Consider the following 20810-nt stretch of genomic DNA (forward strand, 5'->3'; position numbering starts at 1 on the left):
CAAAGTCCTGGAGCTAGTGTGTGCAGTGACAGAGACTTCATGGCACTCGCTGTGACACTGAACTCTGGCTCATGCTCAAAGGCACAGGTGGGAGCTGAGGGTCTCCCTCTGCTAGAAAGTGGCTGGGGGAGAGGAAGGGATCACACCTCGCTGGGATAAGGATTCTCAGTTCTGATTCACCCTCACCTCCATGTTTAGGAGGGGCAGGGTACCTCTCAGTTCTCTCCCCATGTTTGAGGGCCTCCAGTCAACCCCTGCTCCTGTGAAGTGAGGTACCTACCTTTGCATTCACTTTTGTCTTTCTTCTTGCTGCTGCTGCCCCGAGTGCCAGCGCTGGACTCCTGCTCTTTCTTCGCCATCTCCTCCCGCCTGGCCTTCTCTCTCTGAACTCTCTCCAGGTGCAGCCTTTTCAGGTCCACATTCCCTGAGCACTTACTTCTTCCTCCTGGCTCAGCAGGGGCTGGAGCTTCTGCACTAGAGTCCTGTAGCTGAGGAGGGGGCTGCTGCTCCCTGGGGGTTACAGCTGGGGCAGCCGCAGCCTGACCAAGCTCCTTCTTGCGAACACTGATGTAGCGGTCTCTGCCCTCCCCAGTGCTGACGTGCTGCAGCCCGTGCTCCTCGGCCAGGAGATGGACCAGCAACCGGTCGTGTGGACTGAGAGATGAGGGGAAGTCCAACTGTGTCTCACCACTCTCCAGGAAGGCTTCCAGCACAGCTTTAAATTTGTTTGTGTCACCTTTTGTGCCTGGGCTGTCCACCCCAGGTCCACTTGCACTAGGAGAGCAACGTGCTGCTTGCTTTTGAGGAGCTGCTTTAGCTGCTGCTGCTGCTTTGGGTTTCCTCCCTGCAGCTGGCTGCGTTTTGGGGCTGGGTGCTGCAGGGGCCTTGGTGCTCTGCTGCCGCTCCCCTCCGTGGGAGTAGTTTTCAGGGACGAGGTCATCGAGGTACTCAAAAGCCGTGCGCACCTGGCCGTACTGCCTAAAGTGCTCCAGCAGCCGTCCCAGGAAGGCTGGCTGCCCACCGTGTGGCTGTCGCAGATGATGGCCACGTGGCGCCGGGCACGCGTCACCGCAACGTTGATCCGTCGGTCCTCAGCAAGAAAACCCACCTCGCCTGCAGGAAAACCAAGAAGGAGTGAGCAAACAGAGGTTAGAGAGTCTTCTTGGGGCTGGCGTGGTGCAGGGCTGGCTCCTGCTCTCACTACGACCAGTTGGGAGCTACAGATCCTCAACCATCCCAGGGTCAAGGCATGTGGAAGCAGAAATGTTCCCCAGGTGCTGCTAGGTGGCCTAGGGCATGAGGTCAGGCTGAGAAAGGTTCACCTGGAGATAGAACTGCAGTTAAAGTGCAGGAGGCACTCTATGCAATGCCCCCTGCCTGCCCCCAAGGCATGCACACAGGGCTGATAGTAACAGCAGCTCTGCAAAGTCTGCTGCTGTTCTCGGGCTATTTTCTCAAAGAGAAGCAGTAAGAGCTAGCGAATGCCAAGATGACTCAGTGAGGCTCAGCTATTGAGAGGGTAGTGGGGGTAGCTTTCGAGTTTCCAGTCCCCGAGGATAAAGAGAAGGCCAGTGGGGAAGGAATTGCTATCTCCTCTACTGCAGTGACCAGTCTGGCTGTTTATGTCCAGCCTCTGATGCAGCAAAAGGATTTCCTGCTGGGTCTGGAACGGCTGCAGAGGATGGGCATCCCCTGAGCTGATCCATGTGGTCACAACAAACTCTGTCAGGCTGCTACCAGCATCTCTCATGCCCCACAGAGAACAGAGCTCTGCCTGGACAGCACATGGAGCTGCTGGTAGTAAGCTCTGCCTACTTGTCGTGCATGGGAAGAAGGCCGGAGTCATTGCTGAGGACATGGGCTCCCACTGAGCCACCGGCGAGGTGAGTCACCGTGAATAAGGACTATTCTTAGCCCTACACCCCACCTCCATCCTCCTCCCAGCACTGCTTTTCCTGCTCCAGGTTTTCTTTAAAAAACGCAGAAAACACCTCCCCCTTCCATGCGTCCTTTCCCCCTTTTTCCTTCTAGACATCAGCACTCCTGGCACATACACAGTGTCTCATCCTCAGCAGCATTAGTGCGGGAATGGATGTCTAGCTGAGGATCTGAAAAGGGGCAGAGGTGCTTCTCAGCACAATCCCACACGTGCCCTCTGCACGAGCTGCTGCCTCAAAACCCTTCAGCAGCTTTTTTCCAGCTATTAACTCCCACTGCAGTCACTGATAGCAAAGAACTCGATTTTCTGCTCTAGATTTTGCTTCCAAAAGGAGCATTTTCTGTGCACGACTTGTAATGCTGGCTCCTACTTTCTTCAGTCTCCAAGCCCCATCCAATTTCTGTCTTTTTCTCAGCGCTCCATTAACCACAGTGCCAACCCAACATGTACCATACACAGGATTCCAGTTCAATAATTTTTGAGGTCGCAGGAGTGTACCTAGCATGGGAACCTCCCTCTGCAATCCTGACAGCAGGTGTTGATTTAAAAATAATGAGGAGAAATAAAGCTGAAAAGGATCTTGCTACTAAACTCACTCAGAGTGAAGTGCTAGAGACAGTCAGAATTATCCTTGGCAATGTATTGAGTGACCCATTCCTTCCCCATTCCCATTCTTCCCCTTCTCTAGCAGCAAGTTCTCACCTTTCCTGTTGGATCTCACGAATGACAAGATCACTGCCTCTTTCTCTCTGCCTTGGAAACCATCAACTGATTTAATCTCTAGCTCAGGATACCTGTGGCAAAGGTGCTCTCTTAACATATCCACCTGATAAAACATGAGAGAGATAAAACTTAGAGAAGTGCAAAAGTACTCTTGCATTAAAATGGCATTATTCTGGAACAGCCTCTTCCTCTCAAAGGCAAAAGGACGACTGCTCACGTCTCCCAAGTGCTGACTCCTGATGCTGGGAGTGGGAAATAACTCTCAGAGAACCATCTCCCTCCAAGGCCTCAACTTTGAGAAGATGGCCACAATGACTGATCATATAATTTGTCTCTGCTGCCTTCTGCATTCTTCTCTCTGAGAGTACCCTGGTATTGCTCCTGGAAGTGTCAAAGTTTGAATCTGCTCTCGTATGCATGAAGAAAGAGAGGAAGGTTCCAGGAAGCTGCCAACTCACCTGGAGGTTGTAGGGGGCTACAACAGCGATGTCTCGCGCCTTCACACCAGCATCTACCAAAGCCTGGATGTGCAAACCAGCCAGCTGCACTTCTCCTAGGGCACAAAGCAGAAGGGGCAGTGAGGCAGGAGCACATCCAAGCTGATGGCGACAGCAGACTGGATGTGCTACAGATTGGAGAAGCTTGCCCACTTCCCCTCACAGCAAAGAAAGCTCAGGCAAGTTCTGCCTGTGGTCCAGCATCGCAATTCCCAACTTGGCTCACTTGGATAGATGGTGATGTGCTATGCATTCCTGTCCCCTGATTCTTGCCTTTCCAAGTCACCAGCTCCCTATATCTAAGCTTAAGAAGAGAACTCTCTGAACAACCCTTGGCTTTCTCCTGCCTTAATCCAAGAGATCAACACTAACCCAGGGAATAAATTATTTTCCCTTTGAAGTGAAACTTTAGACCTCACTGCAAATTTAATTTTCCTCTCTGTGCTGTGAGTGAAAAAGCCTCCAGCTTCTATGTCCCTGCATTTCCAACACCTCTGTGGTCACATAAAAACCTTCATGTTCCTCCCAGAGCTGTCTGCTCAGGATGGTGGTTGCTTCAGGGAGATTGAACATGGACAGTCTAAAGAGAAATGCAAACTATTCCACATGTTTATCTGCAAGACTGACTCTACCATCTATTTTGCAGCAAAACACATGTATAGCATTCCAGAATCTGCAGTCTGCTGCTCCAGAAGGCTAACTCCCACATTTTGGAAGACTTGCATTTATCTCCTGCTTAGGATCCCTGACTTATCTCAGACTTCTGTCTGGAGACAAGAGCCTTTCTCTGTCTCAGAGGGGTATGGAAAAACGAAATCCTTTCTGCTGACAGTTTTCTAAGCCATAACAGTGTTGGGATATGTGGATTGTCAAGCGAAGCATCAGATTTTGGACAGCCCATGTGCAACACAGCCTGGCAAAGGCCCTCTGTAAGCCTACCTAGCCAGACTAAAAGTAGGAGTGTGAGCAGTATCCCTAAAGAGCAGATCACATCCATTCACCCTGCTGCAAAAGCAAGGACACAAAGGAGGTAGTGTCTTCATGTTCCTATTAAGTTCTCTTGCTTTATTGGAACGGCTATGGTGCGTGACTTTGCACTAAATCTCCATAATGAAATCTATTATTTAAAGTCAGAAAAACAGCACAAAGCTTGGTGCCTTGAGAAGATTGAGAAAAGCCATGTGGGACTTTATGAAAGTGGGAAATGAAATGAATGGGAGACAGTTCTCAGCTACATCTACAGCCTGGGTGGAACATCTCAGGACAGTGACTCAGCAGCGCAGTAGCCCTTGGGAGGCTGAGGACTTCAGTCAATTCCTCCTAATAAAATATTCCCAATACTAGTACCTGGATTCCCCTTAGACTGTTCATCTTCCACTTCCAGCTCCAACAGGCCGCAGCCAGCAGTGTCTATGAGCAGTAAGGGAATCGTGGTCTCTTCTGTGCAGGTGACTCCTGGCAGGTCCCTGCAAAAGATGTTGGGAAAGGGCCACCTTAACAGCACTGAAGATATGCCAAAAGGTGCTTGGATGTCTTATTGCTCGCTCCTTCCTACAATACAAAGCTGAATGCTGCTTGCCAAGGGCAAGGTATGGACCAACACAGGTGCGCTCTGGAGGTGGTGAGAAGCTGAGAGCTGAGACTCCTCACCTTTCCACCCCTCCAGGCTTTGGTTCTCTTTTCAATGGCAGTGATGCTACTGAGGAGCCTGGTGGGGTCTCAGGCTTTTATCTCCAGGCTCCCTGGGATTGCAGCCACAGCCATAAGCAGAGGAAGTCCTAAAAGGCCCGAAGAAGTCTGGCAATACCAGAAAGCCACAGCTGAAAAACATTATTCCTCTGTGTGATGGAACTGCTCTTTAGATTACTCCAAAAACACAAAGAGCTGTGAGGTGGGTCAGCCAACAGCACTGTGAGTCTTCTTGTCAGCTCTGCTGCACAGCCCAGTTGTTGTAGGCAGTGTAGGGAGACGGTGTGGGGGTGTCAGTGACTCGCTTAAATGATCTCAAAGAGGAAAAATATGCAGACCTAGGAAGCTGTTGCAGCTGATTTCTGTTTTTACACTGCTGAGAGTGAGGGAAAAGAGCATTACCAGAGATTTGACAGCAGTGCTGTAGGGCAAGAGAAGAAAGCGTGACACAAGGAACCACAGAGGAATTGAGTTTTCATATCCCCTCTACCTCTAAAACTACTGTATTCCAAAAAACCCAAACTAATTAGCCTCTTTTTTTTTTAATTTTTTTTTTTTTAATTTTTTTAAATACCCATGGAAGCTGCTTGCTGAATTCACAGCCGGAAAGAGGAGGTGTGATGGAAGGCAGCAAGATAAAGGCAAAGATGACAGAACCCCAACAACAACATGCTGCTGTACATCACATGCTGATCAAAGAGCTGGGGCTCCAGGGGGTTTGCAAATAATCAAGGAAGCCATCACAAAGGAGGACTGTTTCCAGATGACAGGCAGGAAAGTGAGAGCAAAGGCTCCACTTCAAGGCATGCCCCCACCTGCAGCCCCAGTACTGCATGATATTCTGCATTCCTATGGCCCTCCTATGAAGCTCTCTGGAGCCTTGATGTCCCTCAGGGGAAAGATGCATTTCTCACCTGCTAAAAACCAGCCTAAGAAGCAGGGATGGATTTTTGCTCCTGAAGAGATTCCTGACCCTTTATGACAAAGTAGGTTGACCATGCAGGCAGATGATTGTTGCAGGCTCAATGTGCTGCCCTGGGACACCTAGGGACCCTGTGCTTCATGCAGGAGGAGGTGATCCCAGCTGGGGGAGTTGCACATCACGACTGAGGAGCATTTTGCTTGGGTACCTTTCAAGTATGACACTACTGGGAGGGGTTCCCTCACTTTCCCCATCAGTGAGGGGTGCTGGCCCCCTGAGAAGTGCTAACAGAAGGGACACCCAATGCTTCACTTAAATAAAAACTGATAGTAGGAGCTGCTGGTGATCTTCAAACCAGCCTCTCATGGACTGAGTCACAAGTTTTGAATGTTGGAAAATACTGCTTGCAGCCTCCTGGACTTAATTCTGGAGATGTGTGGGGATTTCTGATGTGCTTTGTCACCTGTTTCAGAAGGAAGGGAGGTTTGGGAAGAAGAACCACTGGAGATGAAAAACTTGCTTATTTCTTGCACGGGTACAGAATTAAGCAAATCATTTGGTCTAAGCCAGAAAAGGACATGAGGTGGTTGCAAATATCATGGAGGAATTTGTACTCACAACCTAAAAATAAAATCATGGTTCAACACCAAGACACTGCATTATCTGGTATACTACAGAGGTCCAGAAATTTTACATGGTTTAGTGCCTGAAACGAGAATTGCTGTATTCATGTGATGTATCAGCAGGACTATGGGCTAGCAGACTTCATTTCAGGTTTAAGACATCAGTGTCTGCAGGAAAAGGCACAGAACGGGGGACAAAGCTGCACTATGGAGTGGAAAGTAAGACATTCACTTTTTATCCATCATAAAAGCAAAGCAGAATAGCATCCAACATCATCAGAATAACAGCCAATGAACTTCAACTTTTCAACTAACTCCTAATTTAGTGGTTTCAAACCTTTTTGACTAGGTTTCACTTCAGCTACTATTCTTGTGAAGTTAAATGGGAAAATAAGCACAGTAAAGAACAAGAACAACTGAGAAAAGTGTTTTTTACACTGGAATTAGATTTGTATAGCTAAAGCTCTGCTGAATGAGTCCTGTCCATCTCATCTGAGCTCCTCCTGGTATAGATGAACAAGCAGAAAGAAGCCTTTCCTTGAGAACACACTGCATGCACCGTACAAATATATTTACACACAAAGATATATAAACCAAGACAGGAGTCAGCATTCACTGATTCGTCAGCTTCACTGATGTAAGCTGAGCTGAAGCCCTGAACAGAGCATGCTGACACAAACAGAATCCCCATGCTGGCTGCAGAGGATGAAGGTGAGGCTGTTGGAGAGGTCTTAAGCACAAAGCTTGTTTTTGTTTTGTTTTTATGTTTGGCCAGAGTTCCTATCTCATAGCGTTGTTTGTGCTGTTCCAAGTAAGATTATCAGGAAATGAGCACGAGATGGCCTCCCAGCTCTCTCTGTCCACTTCCCCTGTGAAATTGAGAGATTCTAGGGGAATTTCAATTTTTCCACATCCTACATATTTGCATTAAAAAAAGCTTTGCTAAAAATACAAAAGCACCATGCAGACAGGCACTGTGATATTTTGTGCTTCTCTGAGGCCAACAGAGAGAATTAATGTTTTCCCATCCACCTCCCAGAACTCTGCCGACTACAATTTTAAAAAGCACCAATTATTGACAATCACAGCTTGTGTTAGCAAACAATTGCCTGTCCCAGGATGCAAGTGAAAAGAAATATGAGTCACTTCCTCTAAATTACCAAAGAATGGGTAAACTGCCGCAGACGGAATGGATCTGATGCTATCAGACCTGCTGCAGGTACTGGCTTGACAATAAAACCATTCGAGCCAGAACTGGAATCTTGCTTTCGCGTCTCCTCTGTTGCCACCTTTGGGATCAAAGATGGGGGACACAGTGGTCCATATAGTAATCATTAGGATGTGTGAAAATGCACTAAATCTGGTGTCTGGCCCTGCTCTCAATGAAAACTTGAGATGGGGAAGGACTGCTTGGGGTAGGCACACTGCATGTCAGATTTTTGTATGTTCTCACCAGGTGCAAAAGGATTTCATTTATTGATGTATCACACCAAAGGAGCAAACGGAAGATAACACTGCATGGCTTCTTGTTACAAAGGAAGAGGACAACTACCACCAAGGTAACGATTCCTTGATGAAATAAAGGACAAACAGAAATGCTATGGCAGGAAGGGATGGAAAACTGCATCACGGTGACAAACCCAACATGCACTGGGATGAAGAAGACACCTCTGCTCAGTTGTATCACCAAGGAGCAAGGCACTTACTTGAGCAGATGTTGGGCTACCGATGGGTGAGCAGTGAGCCGGCCACCATACATCTCTGAGGAAGCCCACTGCATGATGGCTTCATGCATCCGGTACTGCACTGTCAGCATCTTCACAACCTTCTCCCCGTACCTCTCGATGACACGCTCCATCAAGCTGAGTGAAAGGCCCTTGGCAGCAGCCCTGTGTGGAAAAAACAGGTTGGAAGTGGAGCCTAGATGTCTGCATGAATTTGGACTATAGAATCAATACGCATCTTCTTGCTACAGCCATGACAGTGCTGTAGCCGGAACTGAATGTGGTGCTAATCAATGCTAATGTTGTTAGTGCTGTCAGAGCACCTTGGATATATGTCCCAGAGCTTTCTGAGCATGGCAGTGGCCACACTGGGATGGTGCTACCTCCCTGCTCTTCCCACTGTGTTTCACTTGGGTATCAGGGGATTCCGGAGAGGGAGCAGGACAAGGCTGCAGCATCCCCAGCATAGAGTCACAGCAGGGTGAACATGCTCAGGGGTAGACCCATGATCAGATCAGCTTGCATGTGTCAGGGTGGAGAGATGCCCCCATGGGGAAAAGCCTACTGGTATTGCCACCATAACAAGAGAGACAAACAGCAGCAGCCAGCCCCACCCGGAGTGGTTGCTTCTCCCATGCTGCTCTATGCACTTCAAATAAGGAGTGAGGATGCCCAAGTTCTCAATCTGGGGGAACAGCTCCAGAATGAGATACTCTTAATCCTTAAGCTCAGCTTGCCAGCATTCTCAGTCACACTTCTCATACCAGCTCTAAGTATGGCATGAGTGTAACGCTGCACTCGCACTGCTTCCAGCTCAGGGAACGGCATCAGAATCTCCTAATGCATTATTATTAGAGCCTGACCCTACAAGCATCTTAAAACATTTGGTGTCAACACAGCCAGATCTCGAAGATGTTTTATCGAGGCACTCGACGTACAAGTGTTCTCATTAATCCTTGGCTGCTCACCCTAGACTAATGCACTTCAGAGTTTATTGCTTTATTGCCCATTAAGAAAACCAACCCTGTCACTATGGCAGAGGTCCTGTGCTTCTATCTATCTGTGACACAAATTAATAAAGCTCCTAATGAAATAAGCCTTTCAGGAGTCTAATTGCTTTCTGTTTGCCATACGGAAAGGGTTTGTTGGAAGCATCACAGCATTACTGTCTGAGGAAGGAGGACAAAAGTTGCTGCATTTTGAGCTCGTCTGAGCAGAGTTTTCTCATCCTTTGTGCACAGAGAACTTGTGGTTGGTGGCAAGGGGTTCTGCTCGCTGCAATGAACAGGCATCGTGGTGACAAAGTGATGGTAGAGAACAGCTTGGGAGAAGTGCTTGTGTCGAGGCTGAGGGGCACAGCATGCATCAATTACTGCTGTGGGGAAGCACAACATCAATACATGGCACCACGGTGAGCTGGACTGCCCAGCCCTGTCCTGTTAACAGCAGGGCACTTGGTAAACAGAACAAGGGACTGAAAATTCATTAAAGCTGCAGAAGGAAAAACTGAGGGGAGATCTTTCTGCAAAGTCGAGTCTCATTAGATCTCCTCCTCACTGAACTGCAGAATGTAGCACAGCAAAAAATGGATTGGAAGCTGTGATCCTGCAGCTGCAGGACTCTGGAGACAGCGCTGTTTTCCAAAGGCTGTTTGAACGTAATGAGCACTGAACAACAAACACAGCCATGGAAGCGAGGAGAAGGGCTGGCAAGGTGCAGTGAGGCTATTACAGGATGTGACTCTGTTACAGGACAGGCATCCAGCTGTGCTGTGTGTTCTGCTGCTGAACGTGACCCCCTGCTGAGTTCGTTCACAAAGCCTTTACAGCTGTGGTGCTCCTGGGTTGTACTTACAGAGATCCTTGTTGCTCCCAGCTTAGGGCACAGGAGAAAACCAACACTGACAATGCTGGTGAAACAGCACCTGACAGACGTATGCTGGGTTTTCAGGAGGGGAAGGGGTAAAGGTGGGACAAAGCCCCTCATAGGTGTTGTTTGTTAGAAGTGTGATCTCTGCTGCCAAGAGAAAAGCAGTTCCAGTTCCTTCCATGTGCCATCTCGGTGCTCATGAAAAAGCTTATCACACATTGAGCCACCTGTGGGCAATGTGGTTTTCTGGGCCAAGAAAGCACCATGAGGTCTGAATTGCCCCAGCTACCCATGCCCTCTGCCCAGGAGTCCACTTAAGCTCAGCCCTTTGCTTCCTACCTGTGTTACATCTTGTCTCTGTCTGCTGGATGGACCCTGTAGGTTACTTCAATCCTATCTTTAGTTCTGTCTCCTGGGTACCTACTGGGTCTGGTCTCTAGTTTACATCCTGATGAAGCCTGAACTTGGTTCATTCCTTGCTGGGGCTGTAAATGAGCCCCATTCCCAGCTCCTGCTCTGCCTGCCGTGCTCAGGCTGTGGATAATGCTGCTGCCAGACCCCAGCTGTGTAAGTTACATCAGGCAACTGAAGCAAAACGCAAAGGATAGCAAAATAAGCTGCTGGCAAAGGCTCAGAGGAATGCAGCCTTCCCAAACAAAGTTAACTTGTTAACTTCCCTTCACTTTTGGCCTTCACTCCCTTGCTCACTTGCAAGTCTACAGCTGACTTTTCAGCAGAACTGCAGGAAATACCTGGTGTTTTTTAACAATAAAATTCTAAAGTGTTTCTGCTAGATATAGACAGTTAAGCATGGAGGAGGCATTAAGTCTCCCTGCAAGTCTTGGAAATTGTATTCTTCTATACACTAACCATGCTGTTTCCACCACAGGGTTCTATGTGAGGTTATATGTTGAATTAATAATAAGGATATCAATTGCTCCCAAATATTTCACCTGTTAAAACATTTCCTATTATTCACACTCAATTAATTTATACATGATTGATCCTTATACCAACAATATCATACAGGACAGGTCTCAAGTGCTGGTTGTTTTAGAGACACCGTTGGATAGAAAGGTTAGACAGACAGAACCACACTCCTGATGCTCAGAATGGAGCATGGAGAATCTTTAAAGTGAAGTTGTGAATGCTAAGATGACCCAAACAAGCCCACAGCAGCCAGTATTTTCAGTTAACCTGGTTTTGCCCTGCTTTAATTGCTAGAAAAGGCTGCACTTCACTTGAATGTACCTTCTTGTGGTAGCAGATCCCAATGAAGGAGGATGAGGCCCTGCTGCTGCCTGCTGCTCTTCACAAGTAAGGGTTCTCCTCCACTCCTGATGCACATTAATGGCGATAGCTGTAGCCAGGTGGAACCATGTAGTTCAAGGCTTCTCTACTTTGTGCCCTGAGTTCTTCTATCCTAGTACAGTCTTAAGAGGTTTCACAAACAGAGGTAAAGTAGTAATAAGTGAAGCTGTGCAGACCTCCCTCCTTTATGGATATTTTTTAATCTTTGCAAATATGAGGGAGGAGAGTAGCTTCTTGTTTCCAGCTGAGGAGGCTTCTACAGTAAAGCAGGGACTGACATTTGCTCTTTAGTGACATTTGCTCTTGGAGGAGCAGCATGTGGATTTGGGATGGTGGAAACAGGCTAGCTGCCTGCAAATAAGACAGCAAAAGGCTCCTGTTCTTCTTATCTAAGAAACCAGCAGAGAGCAACAGATCTGATAGGTATCTGAACAAGTAAGTCAAAGCCTCAACGTGGAGAAATGCAGAGAACAAAAACAGCTTCTCTAGACAGGGCCCAGCTCCCAGAGCTATGTGGCAGCCCCTTTGCTTGCGCTCACAGTACGGCACTGATAAAGTACCAAAGCATCTCTGTTTAACAGAGGCTTCCCACTTGCACAGGACTGACTTTGCATACTGTAGTACCAGACGATCCTGCTGTCAGCCCATATTCATCTCAGCCAACTTCAGACCCTTTATTGAGGCCCCGAAAATAGGAGCCCACACACTTCAGGTCTGCTGTCATCAATGGAGGAGAAGAGGAAGGTAGGCGGAAGGATTTCAGTCCTCGGCATGAATCATCCCTGGAAATAGCTTATCTTTTTCCATTAACCAAAGAGGAGCTGGCAGGTGACTGCATTCCTTAATTAATCTCTGGCAGTACCTCACATGAAGGTAGAATGGACGCGCCTTTGCACTGCATCTCACAGCCTACAGGGAACACAGCTGGGAAAAGCACAGAGGGATGCTTTTCTGTATCTGCTTTATTTGTGTTGTGGAAGGGACTGTGCTGCAAAGAGGAAAGCTGTGGCACGCACCTTGATCGATAAAGCAAATGCTTTTAATCCAGCAGCAATTAAACACAAGGCCAGAGTTCAGATGTATGAAGGAAGAGCTAATACTTCTAAAGGCATTTATCTGAAAAATAATTGGATTTCTCGAAATAAATCATTCTAATTAATCAAGATTTGTTAGATTTTGCATTTCATTAGGAGGGCTATTGTGGCAGATTCTGTCAGTTGCTCCAGCTGGACTTAGCTGCACATCCTCCCCATCATAAATCTGACGGGGACTTTCAGTAGACAACAACAGAGCTTGAAAGAAAAGCCGTTTTCTTTGAGCATTACATAGTTTTACTTTCCATCAGATTGACACAAGCTATGCAGGTTCCTTTCACAGGGCAGATACTCTGCACCAGGCTACTGAAACCCTCTGCAGATTCAAGCACTTTGCCCAAGAGCTCTCAGTTCTGCAGAGAACAGTTAACATTAAGATCACTTGTGATCTCAATCATAGAATCATAGAATTACTCAGGTTGGAAAAGATCTTAAAGATCATCAAGTCCAACCACAACCTAACTATACGACCCTAACTCTAACAGCCCTCTGCTAAATCATGTCCCTGAGCACCACATCCAAATGGTTTTTAAACACATCCAGGGATGGTGACTCAACCACCTCCCTGGGAGCCTATTCCAGTGCTGAACAACCCTTTCTGTAAAGAATTGTTTCCTGATATCCAACCTAAACTTACCCTGGTGCAACTTAAGGCCATTTCCCCTCATCCTGTCATCTGTCACCAGTGAGAAGAGACCAACCCCGCTCTCACTGTAAGCACCTTTCAGATATTGGAAGAGTCTCCCCTCAGCCTCCTCTTCCCCAGACTGAACAGCCCCAGTTTCTTCAGTCTCTCCTCGTAGGGCATATTCTCCAACCCCTTCACAAGTCTTGTTGCCTGTGGCACTTTCCACTGTAAAGTCAAATTAACAGAAAACTGATGGAGAGACCAGGAGGAGGTCTGCAGCAGATGGGTCCTACCAAACAAGAGCTCTTAGTTGTCTGCTCCATGATGCAGCACCAGTAAAAGCTCCTGGCAACAACCAGCACAACAGAGGGCAGAAGAAAGCATCTGGCGGGTGGTGTAATGTTTTCTGTGCTCATCTGAAAAAAAAATCTGCTTCATTTCAAAGAACAGCCAAAACTGACATCAGCTTGAGTGTTAGAGCCACTCACCCATAGTAATAGGATTGGTGTTTCTACTGCATTTTGCCCTTACTCTGACCGTCTTGGGAAAGTAAGTCCCTGCCTTGGGAGCACAGTGAGTGTTTGGTGTTTTCATCCACTACAAGTTTCTGACCTTGTAAATAAAGCACGGCAATTGCTCTGGGCCCAAAATATGAACAAGTGAATGTATCACTTAGAAAACCAAAGTAAAACAAAACCCTCAAATTCGAAGGACAAGAAGGCAAATTTATTTTTGTTAGCATGCAGAAACTGACTCCAAAAAGTACCTGGCATGTTATTCAAGGAACCCTTGTTGACTGAGCATTTGATTCCAAATTAAATGAGGCTCCAACCTAAAGTAAGTAAGCATGGATCTATGGGAGCTAAGCTTGTTCTAGCCTCCACCTAGCCCCTGACTGTCTCTTTTCAACCCAAGGTCAGTAACACCTCAGACACCCAGCTCCCCTCCAGCCCTGGTCAACCATCTGAAGGTAAGAATTTTTTATTTCCAACTTACAGATGGGGAAAACCTAGGCACAGAGACACAGCCTGCAGACTTGCAGTAAATGAGCAGCAAGACAAGAAGGGCAGGGGTTCCAGACAGGCATTTCTGTGCAGTTCACCAACCTAGACAGCGAAGGAGTGTGCTTATCACTTGCCAACATCTGCAACTGAATCCTTCATGCATCAGACAGTAGCAAGAATCAGACCTTGTCTTCATGATGATGCAGCACCTTGAGATTATTTGTAGTACCTCTCAGGCACCTGCTGGGAGCTGCTCCCTCCCTCGGATGTTTCATTTCCCTGGCTCAAAATTCAAGGGAGGTTATAGATATGTATCTGGCTAATTATTTTTTTGGAAGCAGGAGAAAGTTTATACAGTCAGCCCTATTTTTCAGCCCTATTTCTCTGCTTGTGCACAATGCCAGTTCAGTCATTCCAGTCCAGGAGCTGAATAAACACATGTACACTGATATTTTAAACCACTAGAAAGCTCCCAAGCACTATATGGAGCATCCCCTCAAAGCACAGGCAATTTACACTAGCTACAGCTCTTCTCCACAAACTAGTTGTTCTTAATGTTATACATATTACAAAGTTTTCTAATTACTGCTGTGTATGTGATAACGTGGTGCAGCATCTCAGTGGTCCAACTCTCACATTAATATGTTAAATGAACAACTGCAGAACCACAGAGGCAGAATTTAATAAAGGAAAGAGGAGACTTGGATTAATATGAGCTGAACCTGATTTCCCTCCATAAAGCTTGCAGTCAGAAAGCAGGAGGTAAAACAAGGCCACTGTTCTTGTCGGGTGGGAGAAAACCTCATGGAGAAAAACAAAATATTTTTCTTAAAAACAAATATTTAAAAAATCTGTATGTAAATACTGGTCAGTGAGACCAGGAATTCCTTCTCTGTTTTATTTGTCTTCTGTTTGCTTCCCATTTTAGTAACCTCAATGGCTGCTATGCACTGTTTTAAACTGTCTTTTTCAACAACTTTTCCAACCACTCTGAAAATTTCAGTGTAAAACAGAGAAAACCAAGTGCTGGTAAACAAGCAGAATGAAAAAAATGTCTCTGCTGATGACACATCTCTCAGGAATAACATCTGATAAAATACACACAATTTTGAGTAATCCAGTATTAGAGCATAACACAAGCACACTTTCTCACTAAAGGAAAAAACAAGTGAGCAACTCAAGCTCAACACATTGAATTCTCTGGAGCTGAGGACATTTCAGATGACTGATGGAAGGATGCAGACAAGCATGCTGAAAGCAACCATCAATCCCCCAGCTACCAGCAAGGACAGCATGCCCTCATCTCACAATGTTCATCTCACCTGTCCCCTGCATAAAGCCCACAGTGGGAAGGCTTCCACATCATTACAATGCTTCTGAGCACTTTTCTGTGATGCTGAAGATGTTCCCAGTGTCACAGATCTTCCTAAAACATGGTTTGGCATGACAGGACAAGGGGGAATGGTTGATAGGACAAGGGGGAACTGTTTTAAAATAAAAGAACGGAGATTTAGATTAGATGTCAGGGGGAAGTTCTTTACTGAGGGAGTAGTGAGGCGCTGGAACAGACTGCCTAAAGAGGCTGTGGATGCCCCATCTTATCACTCTACCTGAGCTTTCTGCCTTGCTGCACTTATTGTACTCACATTCTCTGTCTGCCCCATTTTTTGTGCACAGGATCCTCTCCACTGTGGACACACAAGACCTAATTACGTGTGGAATGTGGGGACCAGCAATCTCAGAGAAGGCACGGAATCTAGCTGCTGGATCATGTCCTCGATGCAGTTTAGAGTACCTATCCAAAATGGGTATGGGTTACTTTCAAAGGCTGACATCTCCCTGTCACTGTGTGAGCTAGTTTTTCCCACTATAAACACCTGGGACTGGTACAGAGCAGTCTTCAGTTTCTGGGGTTTGCTTTAGCACCTCTATCAAGGCAACTCATCTAAGCTCATTCCTACAGAATTGGAGCTGATGTGCAGACTTTGGCAGGCCACATGTCTGCTCCTACATGCATGAGAGACTCCTAGGCAAGGAGCTCACAGCAGCTCCTGAGCAGGGCTGAAAGCTGTCAGATTGCTCTTCTCTCTGCAAACTGAAAACCCTTACAGCTCCTTCAGCAGTTGCTCAGCAGGAAGTCATCAGCACAAGAGGTAGACAGCCACGCTGACTACACGTGCTTTCCTATGACATGAGTAGGTCAGCAGTGGGTAACATGACTGTCACATCCTGGTGCAGTAAGAAAGCCTCCTCAGATGGAAGCACATTAAACTTTAAGCAGTGGCTATCAGTAAAACAGCTCTGATGTAATCCTGGCTGTGTGACTAAACCCAGTCCATGAAGGACAATGCTAAACAATCACGTTAATGAATTGTCTTGAAACTCGAGGCGTGAACCTGTGACCGCAGATCGCTCCTTACTTGTGGGAGATGATGGTAGGGGGAAGCTGCTTGTGGTCCCCAGCCAGGATGCACTTCGGAGCTTTCAGCAGAGGTATCCAGCAGCTGGCTTCCAGGGCTTGGGCACACTCATCTATCACCACCAGATCAAAGTAATTCTCAGGCAGCAGCTTCAGTGGGCCATCAGAAGAAGCGCCTAATTGCAGGAGAAAGTGCACAGCTTAGCAGGAACGCACATGAGCAAGCAACACATTTTTCAAACAAGTCATAATGCTTTAACTGTGGCTAAGGGAGACAGATAAAATAATGTTTCTCTGCAGATATGTAAAAATTCAGCTCTGTCGTCCACGACAAATAAATATACATTACATGCATAGGTCAGAATTGTTTTTTGCCAATAGGAGTTGATCTTTATGGGTCCCTTCCAACTCGGGATATCCTGATTCTATTATTGTTTGCCCTTTTTTGCCCTGGCATCTGGGGCCGAAAGCTTCCAAGCCTCTCTGAAACAAGTGAAACACAGACGATTAACAGAACAATATGCTCAAATACTTCACCAGAGCAGAAGCAGAGCAAAAACACTAATGAACACCCACTTTCCTTCTGCCCTCAGATGCAAACAAAACTTCTCAGCAACAAAAACTGCAAGGATGACAGACTTGAGATTGGCTGATCTACTGAAGTATGCCCCAGGGAAAATGAGCAGTGGAAACCCACACTCCCCAACCATGCTGAACTCCCATGCTCCACTGTCCCTCCTTATGGGAGTAGAAGGGAAACCAGAAAAGTCTGCAATCAGACAGCTGAGACAAAAGCCTTTTTTTTTTTACAACAATAGTCCATTTGTAACACTGACCAAACAACTCTTACACAGATCCTGCTGTAATCCTGACATGAAACGATATTGATCCGTGCACTCATCAGAGCTGTGAATTTCACAGGCATCAACAAGGCATTCACAAAAAAAAAAAAAAGGGCTGCAAAAGAAATTGATGCAGAAGCCAGGTGCCAGACATGGAGATTTTAGTCACAGCACTCACAGAGATGTCTTTTTCCAAAGCTCTCATGTTACTGCACTGTAGTTCTGAAATCAGCACTGATTAGGAATAATTTTGCTTTGACACTGCAAACCCTGCTGCCTCTACAGCTTTATGTCAGTTCAGATGCCAGAGTTTATCAACTGAGATGCTGCTTTCCTTACAAATAATTTCCAGCCTATATGAGTCCACTGTGACAACAAGAAGCATACAGTTTGAACTTGACTTTTTTTTTTTTCTTGCCATGCTACAGGTGGAAGGAAAAGAAAGAACCAGAAAGGTTCTCTCTGCCTAAGCAAGCCTGTCCCATTGTGGCATACAGCTCTGCAGACAGTTTTCTTGCCCTCCAGTGCTGCAGCTCAGCTTATCGAACTCCCATTAACTAAAGGTCGCTGCTGTCCCTCTGTGTTGCCATGATTAAATTCTCCTCTGCTGAACCTAGCAACAGAGCAATGTGGCGTGCATCAATAATTCCCATCAAACTAGATGGTTTTTGACAAATACTAAGATTATTAAACAAAGGAAAACACAAAGTTCAACTCCTTTGTTTTTCCACCACCTTTTGTTGAAGCAGAATTACACAGACCTCCAGACTTGCTAGCAAGCCCCAGGAGAAAAGCACATCTGATCACTGCAGTGACTAGCACAAAATACCAGTTTTATTTAAAAAAAAAAAAAAAAAAAAAAAGCTCCCTACATTTATTTCAGGCAAAACTGCTGAGGGATATGGTAAAGTCACCGTCCCTGAAGGTGTTAAAGAAACATTCAAACACTGTACTGAGGGATGTGGGTTACTGAGAAAACATTGGTGGCAGGTGGATGGTTGGACTGGATGATCATGGAGGTCTTTTCCAACCTTGGTGATTCTATGATTCTACATGAGAGAGAATACCCAGAAAATAATTCACTAGAATGATTTTTTTTAACCTCCATGTTAGTGAGCTGTGAATGCCCCATGAGGTTCTTTTTTATGACCTCAAATTACTGATGTTTCTTTTCAGTGAATAATCTCTGAGCAGCCAAATCTGAGGATTAAAGTGGGCTCTGGAGTATTATACATCTGATCCAGAAAAGCACTTCAGGATGTGTTAAATCTAAGCACTTTTGTTTCCCTTCAACTGCAAGGGTACTTATTACTACTTGCCTATTTGTAGTTGTGCCTACATGTGCTGCCTGACCAATACCTGGAACAGTTCCCAAAATCCCATGTGCTTTATTCCATTTGGGTGATTTACACAACTAACCAAACACACACAGGCTGAGATCAGACTATGAAAACATGTGTTGTATTCAATCAGCCATGGAAATTATCCAAGCAGGAAAGCTTGTGACTTATGAAATCAAGTAGCTTGTGACTTACGAAATAAGTAGCAGACTATAAGCTTCCAAAAGCATTTATTTATGCATTGGAAGCTCAGCTCCAACTCAGAACTAAGATGGGCCAGCCTGGTTCCCAGCAAAGGCTCTTCAAAGATCCATATTCTAAATTCATGAGGTCTTCTTCACCTTCATTTCAGAGTGGAACAGAAGAAACACATGCTAGGATGTAAGCAGGGAGGATCTCACTGCACAGGATTTTGACAGCATGCAGCAAACTTGACTGACTGTCAGGAGCAAGAACTCTAAGGCTCCCTTCTGGCAGGATGCAGCACTGCATAGTTTACATGAGACCTGACAATGGGAGGTAAAATATTGCCAAGAAGAAGAGGATTGTGCACCTGTATTTGTAGCAAGGACTATACTGGCATGGGTAAGGGCTGCAGTCATGGCAGTTTCTTCTCGTTCCTTCAGCTCCTTTCTCAGTGCCTTAATCTCGCTCAGAAAATGGCCCCGCTCCCCTTTGTCCTGAGCCTTTTTGGATTTTGCCTGTAAAAATAAAATAGCAAGATAGTACAAAGAAGGATACGTTCAGCTTCTCTGATAACCAAAGTAGACAGATTCAGCATGGCTCCTCTATGCCCACCATGATCCACTGGCTTACCAGAAGCAGCTCCACAAAGCCCTTGGTTTCTCTTCTCTCTCCCTACCAGCAAGCCCCTGCTGCAATCAGCGCTGCTTGAAATGCAATGAGTATGACTGTAGCAATACAACCCCAGGCTGAAAGCATGAAGCAGCAGAGTGAGAATACCACTGCCTAACAGACCCTCCAGGAGCATCAGGAGTAGCACCATCACTCATGGTCTAGACAGTGATGTCTCAGACTTAGATGGCCCACACTTAAACTCTTCTGGCTGCACATTTTGATAGTCTTGAATTAAAATTTAAAGGACTGTTAAACAGTAACTCCTTATCTTTAAATCTTTATCTGAAAATCCTGTTTCAGCCCTCCTGCTCTGCTCTGTGCTTTTTCAGTGTCCAGCAAGAATAGAAGGTCAGACGTTTTGGTCAATACAACAACGTTCACACAGGAGCAAAAGTACTTTAGCATGAAGAGGAGAGTAAAATCTAACAGTGAGGGATTTGTGCCTTTATTGGGTGAGGAACATCACAAACACACTCTGTCTTGGTCTGCTCCTTGTTCAGGGGAAGCAAAGACTCTTGGGCTCCAAGTGACCTTGAAGCAGGAGGGGCCCTAAGATGAATGACCCACAGACTGCCACAGCAGCAGCTCTGCATTTTTGAAGAGGCATCTCTGAGTTGCTGCAAATGATTCACAGCAACATCCAGACAGGCTCATGGGTATTTTGTTTTTAGCAACACCGATTAAATACATCTAAACCATCAAATCATCACCACGGGTTGCTAGCACTACCCCAGTTACAAATCAGCAGCTATAAACAAGGGACAAGCTATTGCTCACTGCAAGTCACCGTAAGAAAGCTGCTCAAACTCTCAAGTGGGAATTTGGACTATTTTCTTCGAGGGAAGGCTGATGACATGAGTAACCTAAAAAGGGTACACACACAGGCTCTCACAAGCAGCTGAACCAATGCGAACCTGATGGTTCCTTTAACCATCTTCTGTATGGACGGATTCTCTGGTCCCTAACACAGCTCAGCTCATATTACAGCATTCCCTCTAGCAAAGACATTCCTTTGTGCCTCTTGTCTACCCAGCCATCCTGCTTTGGTTATGCTTCTAGGTACTTAATATCTGTGGGGTTTTGACATGTAAAGGGGAGTCAAGCGGGTGGACAGATTTAGAAGTTACAGGGGAGAGATCATACAAGCATCTTTCCCTCAGTTTGGCTCAAAAGGAGAGGGTGGGTGCCAATCCAGATACTCATTGAGCTGAAGGAACAAAACAGATCAGTGTCAGCTTCCTCTCTGCTCAGAACACAGGAAGATTAGAGAGCAAAATTGCTGGTGCCAGTACTGCCAAGTTTTGTATCTGTTCTGCAAAAAACATCTA

The 20810-nt window shown here is 46.2% G+C and overlaps 1 protein-coding gene across 1 annotated transcript in view; it reads right to left on the reverse strand.

The window, feature by feature from the left end:
* Nucleotides 1–20810, reverse strand: part of IGHMBP2 (immunoglobulin mu DNA binding protein 2) — a 35439-nt gene that overhangs the window by 1803 nt on the left and 12826 nt on the right. The window contains 8 exon segments of the mRNA XM_010710873.4: nt 281–1009; nt 1012–1113; nt 2642–2765; nt 3121–3215; nt 4507–4625; nt 8100–8282; nt 16444–16618; nt 19178–19325. Coding sequence (XP_010709175.2) covers nt 281–1009; nt 1012–1113; nt 2642–2765; nt 3121–3215; nt 4507–4625; nt 8100–8282; nt 16444–16618; nt 19178–19325 — 1675 coding nt within the window.

This window comes from Meleagris gallopavo, chromosome 5, assembly GCF_905368555.1.
Source record: "Meleagris gallopavo chromosome 5, MGAL_WU_HG_1.1, whole genome shotgun sequence".
Classification (NCBI taxonomy): domain Eukaryota; kingdom Metazoa; phylum Chordata; class Aves; order Galliformes; family Phasianidae; genus Meleagris; species Meleagris gallopavo.